Here is an 18,524-nt window from a genome sequence, read left to right on the forward strand (position 1 = left end):
CTTTTTAATTGTTTATTAGTGGACAAAAACTACATTAAAATGAGGAGTCAGATGGCATATGACTACAATAAAAGACATTTTGGGGTTGTGCTCAAAATAAGGCATTTGTGAAACCAGTCAAAGTTACACTGAGGAGAAATACATGTATAATTAAGTCATCTAAAGAATAGGGGTTTTTTGCCCTCTATTAATGCCAGTGTAGTAAATAAATAAATGATCAAAACATTTCAGAGGACATGATTCAAGAGGGAGACGGGAGATAGATGTATGGTATACTTCATTCTTTTTTTATTTCCCAGCACCCATAAAATAAGTCAATGTTATATCCACATTTAGACTTTGATAATTACTCTGAAGATTAGATAATCTGTACTTTTTTTAAAAAAGGAAAGTGAATAAGCAAAATGTATCAAGATCTGCAGACAGAACATGAGATGAGACAACCACTGCACATGTTAAGCAAAGGCCCCTGGAAGAAAGGTCAGGGAGAAAGGTCAGAGAAGGAACAGACGTGGGGTGACTCAGGAGAATACTGTGAAGCCCGGTGAGAAAAGTTATGTCATGTATCCAGAATCGGATATTATTCTTTGAATTCTGAATAAGTTTGAATCTTAATTAGGGACTTATTACCTTTCTAATATAGCCAAACAACATCTTAGTGTGAAATTAATATAATCTAAAATTCTGTTACTATTTCTTGTATCATTTGCTAGCATTTGCAGTTGGAATGTGAGCAGATGTTTATGCAATTGCAGGCTAGAGAAGCCAGAATTTTCCTCATTTTTAAATATTTTCTTATGTTACTGGACATCTAGCCATATGTATAACTAAATGTATATATCTGCCTTATTTACTAAGATAATGTATCTGTGAAATTGTATGTATGTTTTAAAATTATACCAGGTATTTAAATGAGTGAGAAATCATTCTCCAAACTTTCTTCATATACAACTTCAAAAGGAGACTACCAACTTGTTAGTCTCAGAATTCTTGAATCTTGTAACCTCTGTGTCAGAAAATAACTGAAAGACCACAATAAGACTGACTTTGGGAGAAAACACAACCATTACATTTGTAGTGAGTATCTAGTTGGCACTGAACAGCCTCAAACAGGAAACTGAAATCTTACTTGACTGTTGTTTGGCTGTGCCCTGGCACCACAGGACAAGAGAAGAAATGTTTTGGCCCCATAAGTGCTTCAGGTGCTCCTAGACGTGATAAGCAAGAGTTCAGCTGGTGCCAAACAGCAAGAATCCAGTCTGTGATCTTGCACACAGGATCACATGGAGGAGGTACTTTGCCTTTGAACTGCAGAGAGAAAACATGTTTGACATGACATAAGACCAGAGCTGTAAACGCTTTCCTTGAAACCCTGAGGTTTGTGGGGTTTTTAACTCATGTACTGCTATTACAAAAATTAGGAACAGTCAAAAACTGGTCAAATCTTTTTAATGGAGTATATTGAAGTCTTGCTGTATTAAAACTTATTTGCCCAACTACACTTTAAAAGATATCTCCTTATCAATAAATTGACATGCCTTTACTTTCTTGTGGGAAACTGAGACACAAATTTTGGTAGCACTGCTTTTCTAAAATATTTAGGATACCATATCCTATGCAATGCATACGATATAGATAAGGCATAGGAAAGAACATCCAATCACACTGAACAGCAATGTCTGATCCAGATATATGCTCAGTGGATTTCTATATTGATCTTAGATTTAGTAGTAATGAAGGAAAGATGCCTGTTTCTAAGACTTAAATTTTTTAGTATGCCTTGTTACGGGTGAATTATTTAATGCCAGAAAAATCTTCTGTTTCCTCTGACTCTGAATTACAGTCTCCATCATTCTAATCCTAGCATTATCCTCTGAAACAGTTTAAATTAAAGGAAGCATCAAAAGACACAGCAGGGATAGTAACTAACAGCACCAAAGCCTGAGCTTCTTAACAGAGTCTACAGGTGAAGTTAATGTAGAAAAACATGTTCCCATATATCCTAATAGTTTCAATTAGGGGGAAAAGAGCTTTTCACCTGAAAACATGAATATTAAGGCACAAACAAATTATCAGAACACAGAGCAAGGATCTTCGAAATAGTCCATTGTTCAAACAGTAAATGTGCTTTTACTTTCCTTTAGATTTTTATACCATACTAATCTTTTTATGTTTAACTTTGGAATCCACTATTTTAAGTCCCACACCAACTGAAATTTGAGTTTGCATATGGCACATGTACTTATTATAAAAAAATGTGCTAGCATACTGGGCATTTCAATATTTAATTAGGGAAGATACAGGAAGACACATGTTTTTTTCTCCATACAGACACCATTTGCATATATGCTTGAGAGAAAATAAACTTAATGAGATTACTACCCAAATTCTGTTCAACTTCAGTCAGAGGTAGAAACCTATTACATTGTCAAATTCTAACCTATGAGACTAAGGAGTTCTTTTAAGCCTAAAAAACAGCTTGAAAATTACATCAGTTACATGATGCTGCAAGTTCTTGTAGCCAAAGCAGTTTAGCAGAATAAGTCTGACTGTGAGCAAGCCAGAATACCCCTGCTTCTGCTATTGTCTGCATTGCTGCATTTCTTGGCTCAGCTGAAGACAGTCCTTCTCTCTGATCTTGAATGATCTGTGATCAAAGTGTTTCTGTCTTTTTATGAAGAGGCTTAGATCACTAGATATTCTCCACTGTAGGCTTGAGAATACAGCCTTTCTCCTCATGAGGATAGAGAAGAATTCTGCTACATACTTTTATTGCACTTTTCTCTGGTCTGTACCTCATTCCAACACTACAGTCTATCTGCAAGATATCAGCTAAAACTGAACCCATGACATGCCTACAAACAATGGCCACCCTCCCCATCCTTGGCAAGGATTGTGGTAACCATTCATACTCTCAACCAGACAACCACTGACAATGATTCCAGCTTACTGTGCCTGTATGGACTCAGAGATAAATAACTATGCACCTGAAAAATGTAATGTAAGAAAAGTAATCTATTAAGAGTTTCATAGATACATTTCACATGATTCTTTTTTTGTATTTTGTATTCCTCTTCTTTTGATTAAAGAATGCCTAGGAATGTTTCTAAATTTCCTCATTTTCATAGCTGAAATGTACAGTTACTACACACTTCCTCTTCAGGATTTCTTTGAATCAGTAAGCTTTTATAGATGAGAACTGTGGCAAAGGGTACAGGAGATGACATCCACAAGGATAACTAAGATACATCCAGCTGAACACTCAGAACTGACAGTAGGTCTGTTGTCCCACAACAGTACTCTTTATTACTGACAGTTTTTTCTATTCATAGAACAATCTCCCCTTTTAAGCCTGTTCAAAACTCTGCTGCCAAGATTATTTTCCTTTGCAGCTGTTTTGATTAAACTCCCCCTCCCTATGTCTAACACTGCCTGACTGTCTGCAATAGCTGCTATCACACTGGAATGTTTTTTTTCCAAATAAGTTTCAGAAGTCCACAATTCTTCTTTTGCCTACATCTTTCTTTTAACTTCCCATCTCCATTTATTTGTTAATGTTAAAAGAGTCTTCCCATCTTTATTCTCTTTTGGACTCTTGTTCCAGATTCAACAGACCTATTGGCTCAAGACAACCTCCTTAATGATATATTTTCCCCCTCTTTTGATTTGAAAATCATGAAAAGTATTTCTGTTGCTTAAAACTTAGACAAAACACACATATCACTATCTTATTTTAAATATATAGCATAAATTCTTTTAAAAAGGGATTTTATACTTGCTGAACTGATTCTATTATGCTTAGATAGAAGTTGAAAAAAATTACTGAAGGATGTTTCATGCTGTGTGTAGGCAAGTAGCTACAGTATCATTATTTGCAGCCAGTGTGTAGCCATGGCCACACAGCCATTAATTTCCCAGAAATTAATGGATTTCTTTTCCTGAAAAACTTAGTTACCTATTGAGCTTTTGGCAGGTAGTGGGTTTCTGTGCTTAGGTTTTGGTAGCAGGGTGGCTACAGGGGTGGCTTCTCTTAGAAGCTGCTAGAAGCTTCCCTGGCTGGTGGAGCCAATGCCAGCCAGCTCCAGGATGGGCTTCCTGCCGCTGGCCAAGGCCGAGCTCATCAGGAGTGACAGTAATGCCTCTGTGATAACATATTTAAGAACAGAAGGCTGTTGCACAGGTGAAAATTTCCAGCCAGGAAAGAGCGGAGTGAGAACATGTGAACAATAATGCAGACACCAAGGTCAGTGCAGAAGGAGGGGCAGGAGGTGCTCCAGGCACTGGAGCTGAGGCCCCTGCAGCCCGTGGTGCAGCCCATGGTGGAGCAGCTGTGCCCCTGAGGCCATGGAGGACCACTGGGGTGCAGAGACCCACCTGCAGCCCATGGAGGAGCCCATGCTGGAGCAGGTGGATGCATGAAGGGGAGGCTGTGACCCTGTGGGAGGCCCAGAATGGAGCAGGGTCCTGCTGGAGACCTGCAGCCCATGGAGAGGGAAGCCCACGCTGGAGCAGGTTTTTCCTGGGAAGGACTTGTGGCCCCTATGGGCGACCCACATTGGTACAGCTCATTTATGAAGGACTGGACCCCATGGAGGAGTGACCCACAGTTCGGGAAGAACTGTTGTCCAAGGGATGGACTCATGCCAGAGAGGTCATGGGAGGGACCCCATGGGAGGAGAGGAAGGACTCCTCTCCCTGAGCAGCAGCAGAAACAACAACTGACCATAACCCCCATTCCCCATCCCCCTGCACCGCTGGGGGAGAGGAGGGAGAACATGGAAGGAAGTAGGTGGGGGGGGAAGGTGGTTTTATGATTATTTTACTTCTCGCTCTTTTGCTCTGATCCTGTTAGTAATAAATCTAAGTAATATCCCCACTTTCAGTCTGTTTTGACTGTGAAGGTAATCAACAAGTGACCTCTCCCAGCTGTTAACTCACGAATCCTTTGCTGGTTTTTTTTTCTCTCCTCTGTCCGGTTGCAGAGGGGAGTGGAAAAGCAGCTTTAGTGGGTATCTGGCATCCAGCCAGAGTCAACCCACTACACGGCATTACCATCATAAATATTTCACAGACCTGGTGATGAGCAAAACTGCTGAAGCTGATTCAAGTCCTTACCTTGTTTATAACTTTTCTCCTTAAAATCTTTTGAAGCAAGCCACGCATTGGTTCCCCATCCCACCGAAGCTGAACCCAACGGAAATGCTGCTGAACCAGCAGGTCAGAGCCATGAAGATGACACTTTGCGATTGTCCCCAGTAAAAAGCAGTTTTCATGAAAGTAAAAAGCACCAGAAACTCCATTTGCTAAAAAGGAACCATAAAACCACTTTACTGAAATACTCAAACTTTTGACATGATTTCATATGAAAGCAAGAAGCAGTGACATAGTTAGGAAAAAAAAAAACCAAACCCACAAAACACCATAAATTAGCTTTAAAACATGCTATCTGTTAAGAACAACTGTTCACAATAAAATATAAAAACGAACTAATTACATTTTTTCTCCTGTTCCCTGTTTGTCATACAACTGTACTGTAGTAAAAACATTTCTCCATCTCAAGTACTTTAAATACCTCTTTGAATTGTGCAAGGATTTTCCGAACTCCGATTCTCAAGAGCTGTCAGAAAATCTCCTAGTAATTCAGACAAAGAAGCTCTCTCCAGATTTTCTAAAATCACAATGGTTGTCTTGTTTACAGAAGGCTGTTTGACAGGGATCAGACAAGCTGAAATATAAAAATCCCATTAATGTTTACTTAGGAAAATTGACTTTTATTTATGTGTACAGTTTTTACTGTTACTAATGCAACAAAGGATTTTTAAAAGAATTTTTTCCTCTTAACATGTTCATGGAAGCAGACAGACTGTATATGTTCAAAACTGAAAGCATAAAATCAAACAATAAAAAGAACATCATACTGTATATTAAGAAAAAAATTGAAATCTGTGATTAAAATAAATTCTTGAAATAGCTATAATGGGATCTTCACAGACCTTCACAGATAGGAAAGATTTCAGCACACTGAAAATAAATACAACAGAAAAGATAGCAAAGACCTCTGAAAACATTTTTTCTTTTGCTGTAATACATCTTAAACTTTTAACATGTACTCTTAATACCATATAGTGATAAAAGGTTTCAGAATAGTCCATGTTTATAAGAAATTTAATCATTCTGTGAGATTGCCTATTTGTTTGCTACTATTTTCTCTTCAAAACTTCCTTCAATATCTTTAAGAATCACTCAAATAATCAGAGCTAGTATGAGGCATGAACAATAGCATCTTAATAGGCACTAAAATAAGGTATATATTTTTTTTTCACATTTTAGCTATTTTCAATTTTCCTGATTTTAATATGTTATTGCTTAAAGAAGACAGCCTTTGCATGTGTTCCTGTAACACTAAATCCCAGGTGAATACTTCTGTAATATATCTATAAAACAAAACACTCATCTTGAGTATATTGTGCCTTCCATTGTTTCAGAACCTTTTGAAGGTGGTACTAAAATGGTCATTAAGGAAACTGACATGTAAAAGGGCAAAACTAACAGCATCTGACTGTATCTGCCCACTGCTTTTTATTTGCAGTTTCCTGACTATTACTGCCCTGTTTTACTAGGAGGATACAGCTTGAGAGCAGGGAAGACAGGTACTTCCTCTGTGTCTGATAGATCCATTTAGAGAGAGGAGGAGTGTTCTCTTAGGAGAGGAAATGTAGCAGAACAATGGGGCAAGAAGCAGGCAGAAAAATGAGAGACTCAACCAGCAGCACCATGCTGAAATGCAAGCACAGACAATTAAGAGTATGTTGCTGATACAGAAGCAGCTTTCCTAAGAGGCACTAGCCAGTAAACAAACCAGACTATTAGTGACATTCTTGCCTGCAAGCCAAACACCAAAGCCTGGCTGATTTCTGACTAAATGGTCTCTCCTCCCAGCAATGTGATGGCACTGAAGATGACATGTGGGAATAATCACTGGCATAAGCTATCCTCCGAACTGTGACCAGGATTTCCTTAGAGAAAAATTGCCACAGACTAAAGTTATACCAGGAAGTATGTGAACAAACAGAATAGAGCACTGCATGGCACTGTATGACCTGATGGGATGGCTCTGCTTTTGTTCATGAGCACAGACATGGGCAGAGGGGATTGTTCAGTTTCTTGCAACCTAGGAAGACAATGAAAGCTACAGGATAAAAGCATACTTGAATAGAAGTCACCACACTGCAACTGCAGAGCAGGCTGAAGACAGCATTCTGTCTCACTGAACTGTAGGGTTTTTCTATTAAGAAGTTAGTAATTCTACAAATAAAATATTTGCTTATGAGATTCAGATTCCTCTTTTTGTTTCTGGTCTGCCCATATGGAGAAGCAAAAAGCTAGGGGCTGATCCTTGGAAAGCTTTGCCTCAAAGTTTCATGATGGTAGCACATGGAGATGCATGCAGGGGTGTTGCATTGGTACAACTGAAATTGGTATAATTTCAAATGCCCAAAGCTCAGCCTCTTTCAAAACAGAAAGTGACGTGAAAATCACAGCTTCTAAAACACAAAGTTACTCCGAGCAGTACTGACATTTACCTCAGTTACTTTTAATGTGAATGACCATACTGATTGGAGGTAAAATTAGGATCCTAGAGCTGTAGAAGAGGCCAAAATAAAAAAGTCCAATTTTTTGACTGAGAATGAGGTCTTACTACCAAGTTTAGATTCAAACTATATTGCTAATTTTTGTCAACAAAAACCCCCAAGCCCTAAATACTTATAAAACAGAAATAGGAAAAAATAGAAGAAAGCTGCAAAGAGGTGAAAGCAGTGACATATTTAAGAACTGTCTGCAAACAGCAAAGCTGTATTTGAGCCAAAATTAATTTGAACAGCACCAAAGAAAAGGAAGCTTCATATCACTCTTCAGGCTTTTATATTATTACTGTATGCATAATATTATAAATTATATATTACCCCTACATTATATAAGATATATTTTATATTATATTACGTATTAGATATGACATACAATATACTATAATATTAGTAGATGGTTAATACTATGGCAAAATAAAAGAAATCAGGGTTCAAATGCATGAGTACGGGCAAAAGGTAGCACAACCTGCCTGTGAGAGTCCTCCACATAAAATGTTACTTTTCTCTTTGCTTTTAGCACTATTCTATTCCTTTTTCTTACAGTCTCCTTACTACTTCTGACTGACCCACGTGTCCCTATTCTTCTGCTTCCATATGTCATTTGCCCATTTTCACTGTCATTCATCTTTGGTTATTTTGTCCTTTTTTCATTCTCACCAGTTTCACTGCCAGTTTGCACAGGTACAGCCTACTGACTGCTCTGAGAATATTTTATTATGCAGCACCCAAGTATCTGGACTTGGATCTACATGTAGTTATTCACATCCACTGAGAGAAAACAGTTAATCCTACTACTTTGTCCTGTAATAATGGGTCAGAATGCACACACACGCACACTAACATTTGCCTGTTTGAGTGACAAAATTTTTTTAAACATTAGAACAGCTTCAATAAGGCAACAATAGACCTTTATTTCTGATTCAGGAGAGCCAAACCAGAGCAATGAACTTCTAAAGGCTCACAAACAAAGGAAAAAATGAATGAGACAGAAATAAATATTAATTTTACTTAAATGTCACGAACTTTCGACAGAGCTTGCTATTGGAAGCTCTGTCATACTTAGTTCTACCTCAGTTTAGACTCATACGATTTTTCCCCAAGCACCTGAAAAACGATGGGTTCCATTAAAAAATGCCATCCACTGTGCAAAATGTTTTAATGTATTTCTTTACTTTGTACCATTGAAAAATTTCCTACAAATTACCAACATCAGTCCTGCTGAAATAACCTTACCACTACTGATGAACAGTTCTGCAAGCTGCTCCTTGGAGAAACCAGCATCCACTTGAACTTTAACGATCTCACATGTGGATCCTGCAGCCACTTGCTTTTGCTGTGTTGAAAATTTATAGATTTGGTGAAATAGTGAAAACTCTGATTTATAGATTAATTTACCTGATATGTTTGTGTAAATACCTTCATGCAGGATGCTATCTGATATGCTATATAATCTTGCAAACTTCCTTCTGGACCATGGAAAATGACATTGCGGTATTGTTCAACCTACAGATAGACAACAAAATATTCTTGAAAGTTCAGATTTGGATTATTTATTTTGTTTTCACCTAGATGACACACTCAGCACCTAACAGACAAAATTCTTTGCTTTGCACTACTGGAGTTGATAATCCTTACTATATTAGTTTCAAAGTAGACAATATTTGCATACAATATCTTGGGAATATATTGATAAATTTATATTCTAATTTGTAAAACTACCTATCAAGGTATTTTGTTATAACAAATTTTAAAACTTGAAAAATTCATGTAGGAATAATGAGTCTAGGAATCGCAAATATTTTCTTAATGCGGAATTAAAATATGTATCAGAATGATGTCAAAATCATCAGTGTAATTCACTGCCAACTTAAGGACTTAGACTGAGGACTTTATTTCCAGTAGAAATAGGATCATGTTAACAATATGGTAGAATAAAACATTTTATTTATCTTAATTGTAAAATTACTTTATCTCTAAAAAGTCAGTAAGGGAATACACTCATATCACTGTGCAATATTGCTGAATACAGCAGAAACCTGAGGCATTACAACTCTTCTAACAACATATACTATCCAAGGACACAGTAAAAATTACGCAGATTCTAGTCTAATTCTGATTTGATGCAATGTTAAAACAAATGATCTATGAAAGCTAACTCTTCTAATTAACATTATATTTTGAGGTATTAAACAAACTAAGAGTTACAGGAGATATCGATATAAGCTAGTAATAAAATTCAAGTTTCAAATCATTCTTATGTGAATGTTATTCTAATTTATTTTTCCCTCAAAAAGTGGAATGAAAGAACTCTGGAAAGCAATAAGATATCATAGAGCTTTTAATATATTTTTTAAGCAGTTCAGTTACTCAGACAGCAGCTATTTAAAGAAGAAAGTTAACGCCCTCATGAGACTAAAGTTAAAGGGTAAGATTCAGGGGGAACTCTATTTTAAAATACCAGCTTTCAGCCCATTTAATTTTTTTAGAAGTCTTGACGTTCTTTCATGGAGTAAAAGAATGATTTTTTTTTAGTCAACACTATTAGAGAAGTATTTTTATGAACAATTAGCACACTGAAAGAAGCTAGCTTAGTACTGACCAGGCGTAGGTAATTCTGGAGTGTCTGAAGATGGATCATGGATGCATAAGTCACACTATTTAGACAGCCTTCTTGAGGTCCTTAAAACGAGATACACAAATAACTTTTCTAAATCTCTCATGTTTTACATGCATGTATGACAGATACATATGATTTTCATACAGTATTCTACAGTAAGCTCGTAAAATTAGAGGCCATGTAAATTAAAATGCTGAATAAATGAAAGGCATTTACCTAGCACCATAGATTCATGGCTATCCATGACATAAGCAATATGGATACTACTAAATAACTGGAAAAGGTAGTAGGACCTTTTATGCAAAAATATGCCAGCATATTTTCTAAATATTGTCAATACTTTCAAATCTAGTTAAAAAATTAATTAGATATGATATTTCTGAGAAGCAAGCAGCACTGAAGAAAAAAAACAGTAGCAAATTATTCTCAAAATATGTATTTTATACAGAGTGTCTTAACATTCAAAACTGAAAAATTATGATTTGAAAATTACCATACAAAACCACTGTGATATGCTCAGCTCTATTGTTCTTCAAAAAGTCCCATGGGGGCTGGGAAAAAATCTGACCTGTTGACCATGAAACGTTTCCTGTTAAAAAGAAAAAATAAAAGATATATTCCCTGTATCTATATAAAGTGTCCTATGCTCAAATATATTCACTTGCTTATGAAGATTGTGTGCATACGCTAACAAATTTGACAAACAAACCAGTTCTGTGTATGAGATGTACTAAATCACACTATTATTTGATACACAACTGAGGATACTGATGTCTTCTGTCAACTGAGACACATGTTTAACATGTTTAACAGCTAGCCTGTCTTTACATCTTTACATGTAAAATAGAGTAAAATAGGATATTTGCCCAGTCTAATGTGAATAGGGGTTTTTTTGGCTGATGGGCAGGTGGAGGAAGGAAGGAGATTTAAGATGAACTACAAGAATTTTCAGAAGCCTACACAATTGTTACTACTACTACCACAATTCAGCTGATTTCTCACAATTTCAAAGATTTCTCTTTTTTACTTGATAAATGAAGTTATATAAAATTGTAGTTCTGTTTACCTATGCCAATGATTTACAGTCTGTATTTACTGTATATTCTGGATGTACTGTAAAGATGCACTGTGGGCTTTGCTTCAAATTGCTTTCATAGTAACACAGAATATCTTGAATTGGAAGGGACTCACAAGGATCATCCAAGTCCAGCCCCTGTCCCGGCACAAGACAGCCCCAAGAATCACACCTTGTGCCTGAGAGCATTGTCCAAACACTTACTGAGCTCTGGCAGCCTTGGTACTGTGACCACTTTCCTGGGGAACCTATGCCAGTATCCAAACACACCCTAAGAGAAGAACCTTTTCCTGAAATCCAACCTAAACCTCCCCTGACACAGCTTCAGGCTGTTCCCTCAAGTCCTGTCACTGGTCACCACAGAGAAGAGATCAGTGTCTGCCCCTCCTCTTCCCCTCACAAAGATGTCGTAGATGCAATGAGGTCTCCCTTCAGTTTCCTCCAGGCCGAACAAACCAAGTGACCTCACCCACTCCTCCTATGGCTTCCCCTCAAGGCCCTTCACCATCTTTGTTGCCCTCCTCTGGATGCTCTCTAAGAGCTTAACATCTTTCTTATGCCGTCAAACCCCAAACTGCACACACTATCAAGGTGAGAGTTTTGTTTCACCTGTGATACTGATTTCTCCTCTAAAGTACTAAATTGAGTAAAGGACTAATTAACATAGGGCCTCATGGTCCCCAAGATTAAAGTGCTTAACGAATTGTGCCATAAACACAGATAAAAGTAAAGAATGCTTTCATGCCAACAGTATTCAAAGGTGCGTGGCTAGTACTGGTCTTTCTTAGTCTAAGCTTTAAAAGATCCAGAAATCTAAAGATATTTTTATCTTACAAGATTTCACCAATTTAAGAAAACCCCCAAGTTTTGCTCTTATATTACACCAATATTGATACCTAGTTTGACAGATAATATACTGCTTGCACTGAGGCCAATATTGGATTCTGCAGCACTGTTAAATGACAGGTCTTCTAGGCTCCTCCATCCATCAGAAGCGATTGCCTGGAAATGGTTTGTCACTGCCTGACTCACTGCTTTTGAAAAATCATCCCATGACGTCTGCTTGCGGATATTTAAAGCACATATTGTGTTTTCTGTATCAAATTCCTCTGTACCCCAATGGGCTAGTTCAATGCCACTGACTGAAATCCTTACAGGTACAGTAAGAGCATCTGTTGAAAAACAAAATACCAACAATGAGAAAAACTGTAAAACTCAATTTAGAATAATCCCATTATTATAGACCAACATCTAATATTACAAAGGAAAGCTACAAAATAACTCCTGCTATAGAGAAGCAAATGGCAAAGCGCAGCACAGATCACCACCACAACATCAAAGCAGTGATGAAAATATCAAGGTATCTATCTTTAAAAAAAAACCAAACCAGGATTATTATGCTTAAATAATAGGAAGCAAGAAAAACCGTACTTTTTATATTTCCTCTTTACAGACTAGTTGCTTATAAATTAAGACAGATGGTGGACAGTGTCTTAATATTTTAGTTTATTGTTGTTGTGCACATTTTTATTACCAATTCAGAAAAGAATTTTCTGGCACTAGTGTACAAGTGGAAAACACAGCTGAGCCAAACATCTTTAAGTAAAAAGTTAAGAGTCAGGAGAAAAACTTCACTTGAAAGTGTATATTTTATTTAGTATAGAATAAATTGACAAAATATTAAAAAGGGAAAATAGGAAATTTACATGCACATTCTAGAAACAATGAAGTTATTTTAAATCCTTTTCTTTGGAATACAACTCAACAGAAGCAGCAGTCTCTGGGGATCATTTAGGTTACTAAAACTGAAAAGGAAACTATCTTCTAATTTTCATGCCAAAACAATACCTTTCAGAAATTATCCCTGAAATTAAAAATAAGTACACTATTAAAAAAAAATCAGCTTATTATGAAATCTTGCAACATGATCTTAGTTTTGCTTTTGTGTTCAGAAGCCAGATCTTCAGCTGATACAAACCAATGAAGCTTTTCTGATGTCAGAAAAGCTCTGATTTAAACACAGTAGCCTACCATAGGGAAAAGATTACTCAAAGGCATCCTTCAGATGTGGAATTGTGAGAAATGTATCAAAGGCTTGCCCTTCTGATGGCTGGACCTCAGGGAAATGAGCACAGACTGTAAGGAGTACAGAGGGTTCTCCACGAAGAAACAGGTCCCTAGGACAGAGGTACAGTAAATGTCTAAACTTCACTGCATGTGACCTCTACAGCAGAGCTGGCAATCCTGGCCCCCAGTCATTCCGATCTCTCGCAGCACATCCTCCTGTCCTACATGCATGCAATTCCTTACAAGGAAAACCTTACTGGACTGTGATGAAGGTAGAGAATGGTACATACACACCTTACCCAAAATGCAGTCCTGGCTTTTTAAGGTGAATAGAAGAGAAGAGGAGACCAAAGGTTCTGACCTGATAAAAGCAGTTGGATCCATGACAAGCATGACCAGAGAAACAGAATGCTAAGACGGATGAGAATAATACAAGCATTAATTTAACAGGCTACAGATTCAGCCATCAGAAATTGCCTTCAGTCCGATAAAGAAGATGACCATGGAGAAGTTTCTATCAGAAAGTAAGCTGTTCCCCTCTGAACCTGCAGTAAAATGGTAAGAACTGAGATTTATAATAGCAGAAGAGGAAAGTCAGAAGCAGCAGACAGAAAGCTTTGCTAATTTGTTGATAATCAGGGAACTTAACTACCACATCCCTATATCCCACAAAACAAACACAAAAAAGTAGATAAATAAAAAGCATACAAATCTACAAAGACAATACTTTTCACTACACAGAGAAATATAGATATATTTTTCTCTGAATGTATAGATATAAATACATCGAGATATATACGGAACTAGTGAGTGGATGGATTAAGTCCTATCTCAAGAATTACACAGGTCAGTTTGCTCTACTGAATTTTGAGAAAATTTACAGAAAAGAAAGAAGATAACAGGTTTCAACTGAATAACCATCTTCTGACAGAAGTTACTGATGTTGGAAAGAAGAAGTTGTTCGATGTTATCTCTAAGACATTTTTGAAGAATCAAACAAACAATCCCCTCAACAATAAACAAGTGACAAATAAAACTATATTTTAAAAAGAGATTCAGATGTGACTAGATGATTGTCTTAGCCTGAAGAAATTTGACAGTTATCCACCACTAAGTGACTACTTCTGCAAGAATTTGAAGAAAAGATAAGAGGAGGATAATAGCTTTGGAAAAAGTAATTCTAATATTAAATTCAGAAATTTTAAGAGAATATGGATGTTTGCACATGTACAATATGTACCATCTTTTCAAATGGTTTAAAACCAAAGATATGAGTCATTTAATAACCTCAAACAAAATTTTATCATATGCTTTTGCAAAATTTGAAGAATAGAAACTTGCTAGCTTAAGGAAACTCAATATTGTGGTGCCAAAGAAGTGACAACTACCCTTTCCATATTTCTCATTTTTGTCCCACAAGTTCTTTATTAAAAACATTTTTATATAGTGCTGATAGCATTTACTTACTTAAGTTTTCTAGGAGATGTTTGCAATCATCAGTGGCAACATCATGCAATGTTCGATTACACTTATCTTTTCTCTCAGCCTCTAGTCCACCATGGCTACAAAGGATTTCTAGACAGTTCTGCAAAGGTAGGAACTGTATTATTTGCTTGTCCATTTGCTGCATTAAAGTGTTCTACCAATATGCAGTTAGACTCCTAACTGATATTCTTACACGTGCATTTCCAAAGACAATCAGCTACGGAGTTTCTATAGATGAAAATCCAAATGATGTTATGCAGGAGGTTGAAAACCAGAGTAAAAATATTTTATAGCAGACCTGAAAGTCTCAAATTACGATTTTGAAAAAGCAGAACATACACAGCCAGGCTTCTACAGTCTCCAAGCTGATCAAGTGCTGATCAGTTGAATTAAGAAATTCCTAATATCTGGCCACTAGTTTAGGTATTCATAAGGAAATAGAAGCCCATCTACGTAACCTGGTTTGAATATCTTGGGCTCAGTGTTCAAGCAACATCAAATAAGCAATTCTAAAGTTTAATCAGACTAATAAATGAATCTATTTAGATAGCAATCCATAAAACCAATTTTCACTTTGCAATTAATCAAGTATGAGTTTCTATCACACCTGATATCTGATTGGGACACAGAAAAATAATCATTTTAAAATCACCTTGCAAGCCTCTTCTTTGGCAGGTAAACCTGAATTTCTGCAAGCATAGTAACAATGCAGTGAAATAAACCCACATTTTTATTAAGTCAGAGTATAAACATCTTGTGGATGCCAACAACATGATGCCCTCTTAAAAAAAGTCATATACTCATCAAAAGGAAAAATCATTAAAATTTATTAGAAAGATGATATCTTATAAGTTTGGATTGGTACAATCATACTGTAAGATGTATAAAAATATTAAAGGTCCCATAGCCATATTTAAAAAAAAAAGCCAACAGAAATTATACTAGTTAATACTGTATTAATAATCTCTGGGGTTAAGCATAGCAGGGAAACAAAACCTTGAAAACACAGAGAAGCAGCTATTAAGTATGTTGATGCAGAACAGTGGCTTCTTGCAGTTTTGGCTAATGTTTTGTAGCTGTTCTACCAGAAACTTTTGTCAGTATATCTGACATCCTGAGACCTTTCATAAACATAGCAGTTATTCAAGGTATATTTGCCTGTGAGGTGAAATTTTACCAGGCTGTAGTTCCAGCACTTGCAATTGCTTTTAAAAAACGGATTAGTTCACAAAGTTTGCAGAAGAAAATCAAGCAGAAAAAAGCATGTATTTTCCTGCCAGGTTAGTTCATTAACGTTGACTATCAAACGGGAGCAATGAATAGCAAAGATGGCAGAAGGCAGAGGACTGAACTGTGAGGCTGAATGTGGGAAGTAAAGCAGGAAGAAGTGGGTCAGAACAAAGAAACAAGCCTATTTCCTTAGTAAAATGAGGATTTTTGTTGGCTCTGTTGCCTATGAAAGAACAGCTAAAATGTCCTAGCAGAAAGCATCTGTAAAGAATGGCACCTATCCATCTTGGAACAAAAATATGCAAGTGCCAGCACTGCTTATATGCAGTTATCATATGGTAAAATGAACGATATGCAGTGTAGATAATGGATTAGAGAATGAAGGCAAAGTGTTAACAGCACTTGAAGATGGCTATTTTAGCTTTTTAATATCCCAAACATACCTCAAGTCAATAAACGCATTTAATCAAATACAATTTCATAAAGTCTCTGCAACATTAAAACCAGCAATCTGCCTGCCAGCTATATACTGCCTTCATCACCTAAGAGACTAACCTCAAACAGTTGACTTGGAGTGTGCTCAGAAACTCAAACCCCTGACTTATTAATGAAAGATATACATGAAGACTTCGAGTGTCAGAACCTTCAAGAGATCACCTCAAAGCAACTTTTAGACAGAAAATGAAACCTAGCTTCCAAGTTCCTGAGGACTATCTTATTGCAGAAAGAGCCAACATATTGCATGTTAAGTATTTGCAGACTAAACTCCATTTAAATTCAGATGAATGGAAACCAGAATAAGAGTCTGCACCTGCCTAAGAGACACTGGTAATGGAACACTGACTGTTTGTAATGCAAAATACTGAATACCAGCAGTGGCTGGTCCCTAAAAAAAAGGTAACTTAATAAAGTGAATCTTAAATCTGTATCTATTTTGAATATATCATAGTACATTTATCAGGAAAAAAATGAACATAATGACAGATACTGAACTAGGCATGTAATCACAAGCTGAGTTTTGAAGTCTTAGACTATATATTTTCTTAAAATTCACTCTCTTCTGTGTTTAGCATCCTCCATTTTCTTCCTGGGTAAAAATTTCACAGTAAGATCTGACTGACAGCTGTCATATAAAAAGAAGTCCTTTAAACAGTCAGCATTAGAAGTGCATGGCTTCTGATGTCAAAACCTTCAAGTAATATTCAATTTCCAGAAATCTTCCTGTTTGTCATCAGTAAAACCTCCAGGTCATTCTCCATGTCATCAGTTAACCCAACCCCCCAAAACCATACTCACTGCCTGCCAAAAAAGGCTGCCTGAAATAATAAATTAAACAATGTATTACTGTACAAATCTGATTCTCAAATTGCTTTTCCTCTCCTTCCTACCCACAGGAAAAATTGTGCATAGCTAAATCATCCCTACCTATAACTGGAAACTATGCCCACCTAATGTACATTCGTAAGTACATGACACCCATTAAACTGGCATTCAGGGTGGGATTCACCTCACCTTAACTTTGAAAACCTGAATCTCAAGTAATGTTTTGTGTTTTTATTGTTGTTCACAAAGAAACAAACATTTAAATAGGACAATTCACCCCATTTGACACTTAGGTTCCGAGGTAAATTGTCTACGAGTAGTATACTTCCGTCTTTGTTAAATCAAGTGTACCAAGAAATTAGATAATAAACTTCGATTTGACATCTAAATTTTAATACTTCAAAGATAAAAGAATTTATCCTGCCTAAATTCTATAAGGTTACTGTAACTTTTCACACAGACTGACCTTAAAGCCTTTTGATGCTGCTATGTGGGCAGCAGTCCAACCCTCTTTGTCAGCATGGTTGATGAGATCTGCAGAAACAACAGGCTTTACTCTAGTGCTGTAGTCATCTTCTCTCTTCTCCAAACCAAAGTAGTCTAAATTAGGCTCTGCATCTGCCAAAGAGTTCCTGCTGTTTGGCTCTCCATAGTACATAAGGAGCTTGAGACTTTCAACATTACCAGAATCCACTGCTGCGTGAATTGGTGACCAGCCATCCTAAAAAAACCCAAAATCAAACAGCACACTCCCACCAAACACATAGAAAAATGCTTGCAGACTTATATCAGCAATGAGTCTGAACAGAAGGTTCTGTTTGGAAATTAAGAAGATAAGCAAGGGGGGGTGACATAATAATCCTTTGGAAAAACTGTTGCTTGTATGTTTTTGGGGTGGAAGAAAGAGAAGGAAGAAAATGTAACAGAAAGAAAATTTTACAGCTTTCTCCAAGGACAGCCCAACAAATAAAGTCTTCAAAATTTTTAGAAGAGTCTAAGTGATACAGGACTTAGATGCTGTTAGTAAACTGCTTCCTTATAATGTATTAAACTAACACGATTCTAACTATCAGTATTATTT

At 36.7% G+C, this 18,524-nt stretch overlaps 1 protein-coding gene across 1 annotated transcript in view; it reads right to left on the reverse strand.

Annotated features, from left to right (window-relative positions):
- CTTNBP2 (cortactin binding protein 2) overlaps positions 1 to 18,524 on the reverse strand; it is a 68,526-nt gene that overhangs the window by 11,954 nt on the left and 38,048 nt on the right. The window contains exons 7-16 of the mRNA XM_025895966.1: positions 17,910 to 18,164; positions 14,873 to 14,990; positions 12,235 to 12,510; positions 10,757 to 10,852; positions 10,246 to 10,325; positions 9,063 to 9,149; positions 8,880 to 8,979; positions 5,573 to 5,725; positions 5,116 to 5,303; positions 1,130 to 1,308 (exon numbers count right to left, since the gene is read on the reverse strand). Coding sequence (XP_025751751.1) covers positions 1,130 to 1,308; positions 5,116 to 5,303; positions 5,573 to 5,725; positions 8,880 to 8,979; positions 9,063 to 9,149; positions 10,246 to 10,325; positions 10,757 to 10,852; positions 12,235 to 12,510; positions 14,873 to 14,990; positions 17,910 to 18,164 — 1,532 coding nt within the window. The remainder of the gene's footprint in view (positions 1 to 1,129; positions 1,309 to 5,115; positions 5,304 to 5,572; positions 5,726 to 8,879; positions 8,980 to 9,062; positions 9,150 to 10,245; positions 10,326 to 10,756; positions 10,853 to 12,234; positions 12,511 to 14,872; positions 14,991 to 17,909; positions 18,165 to 18,524) is intronic.

The sequence above is a fragment of the Manacus vitellinus genome, unplaced genomic scaffold (genome assembly GCF_001715985.3).
Source record: "Manacus vitellinus isolate BGI_N305 unplaced genomic scaffold, ASM171598v3 scaffold_5_pilon, whole genome shotgun sequence".
Classification (NCBI taxonomy): Eukaryota; Metazoa; Chordata; class Aves; order Passeriformes; family Pipridae; genus Manacus; species Manacus vitellinus.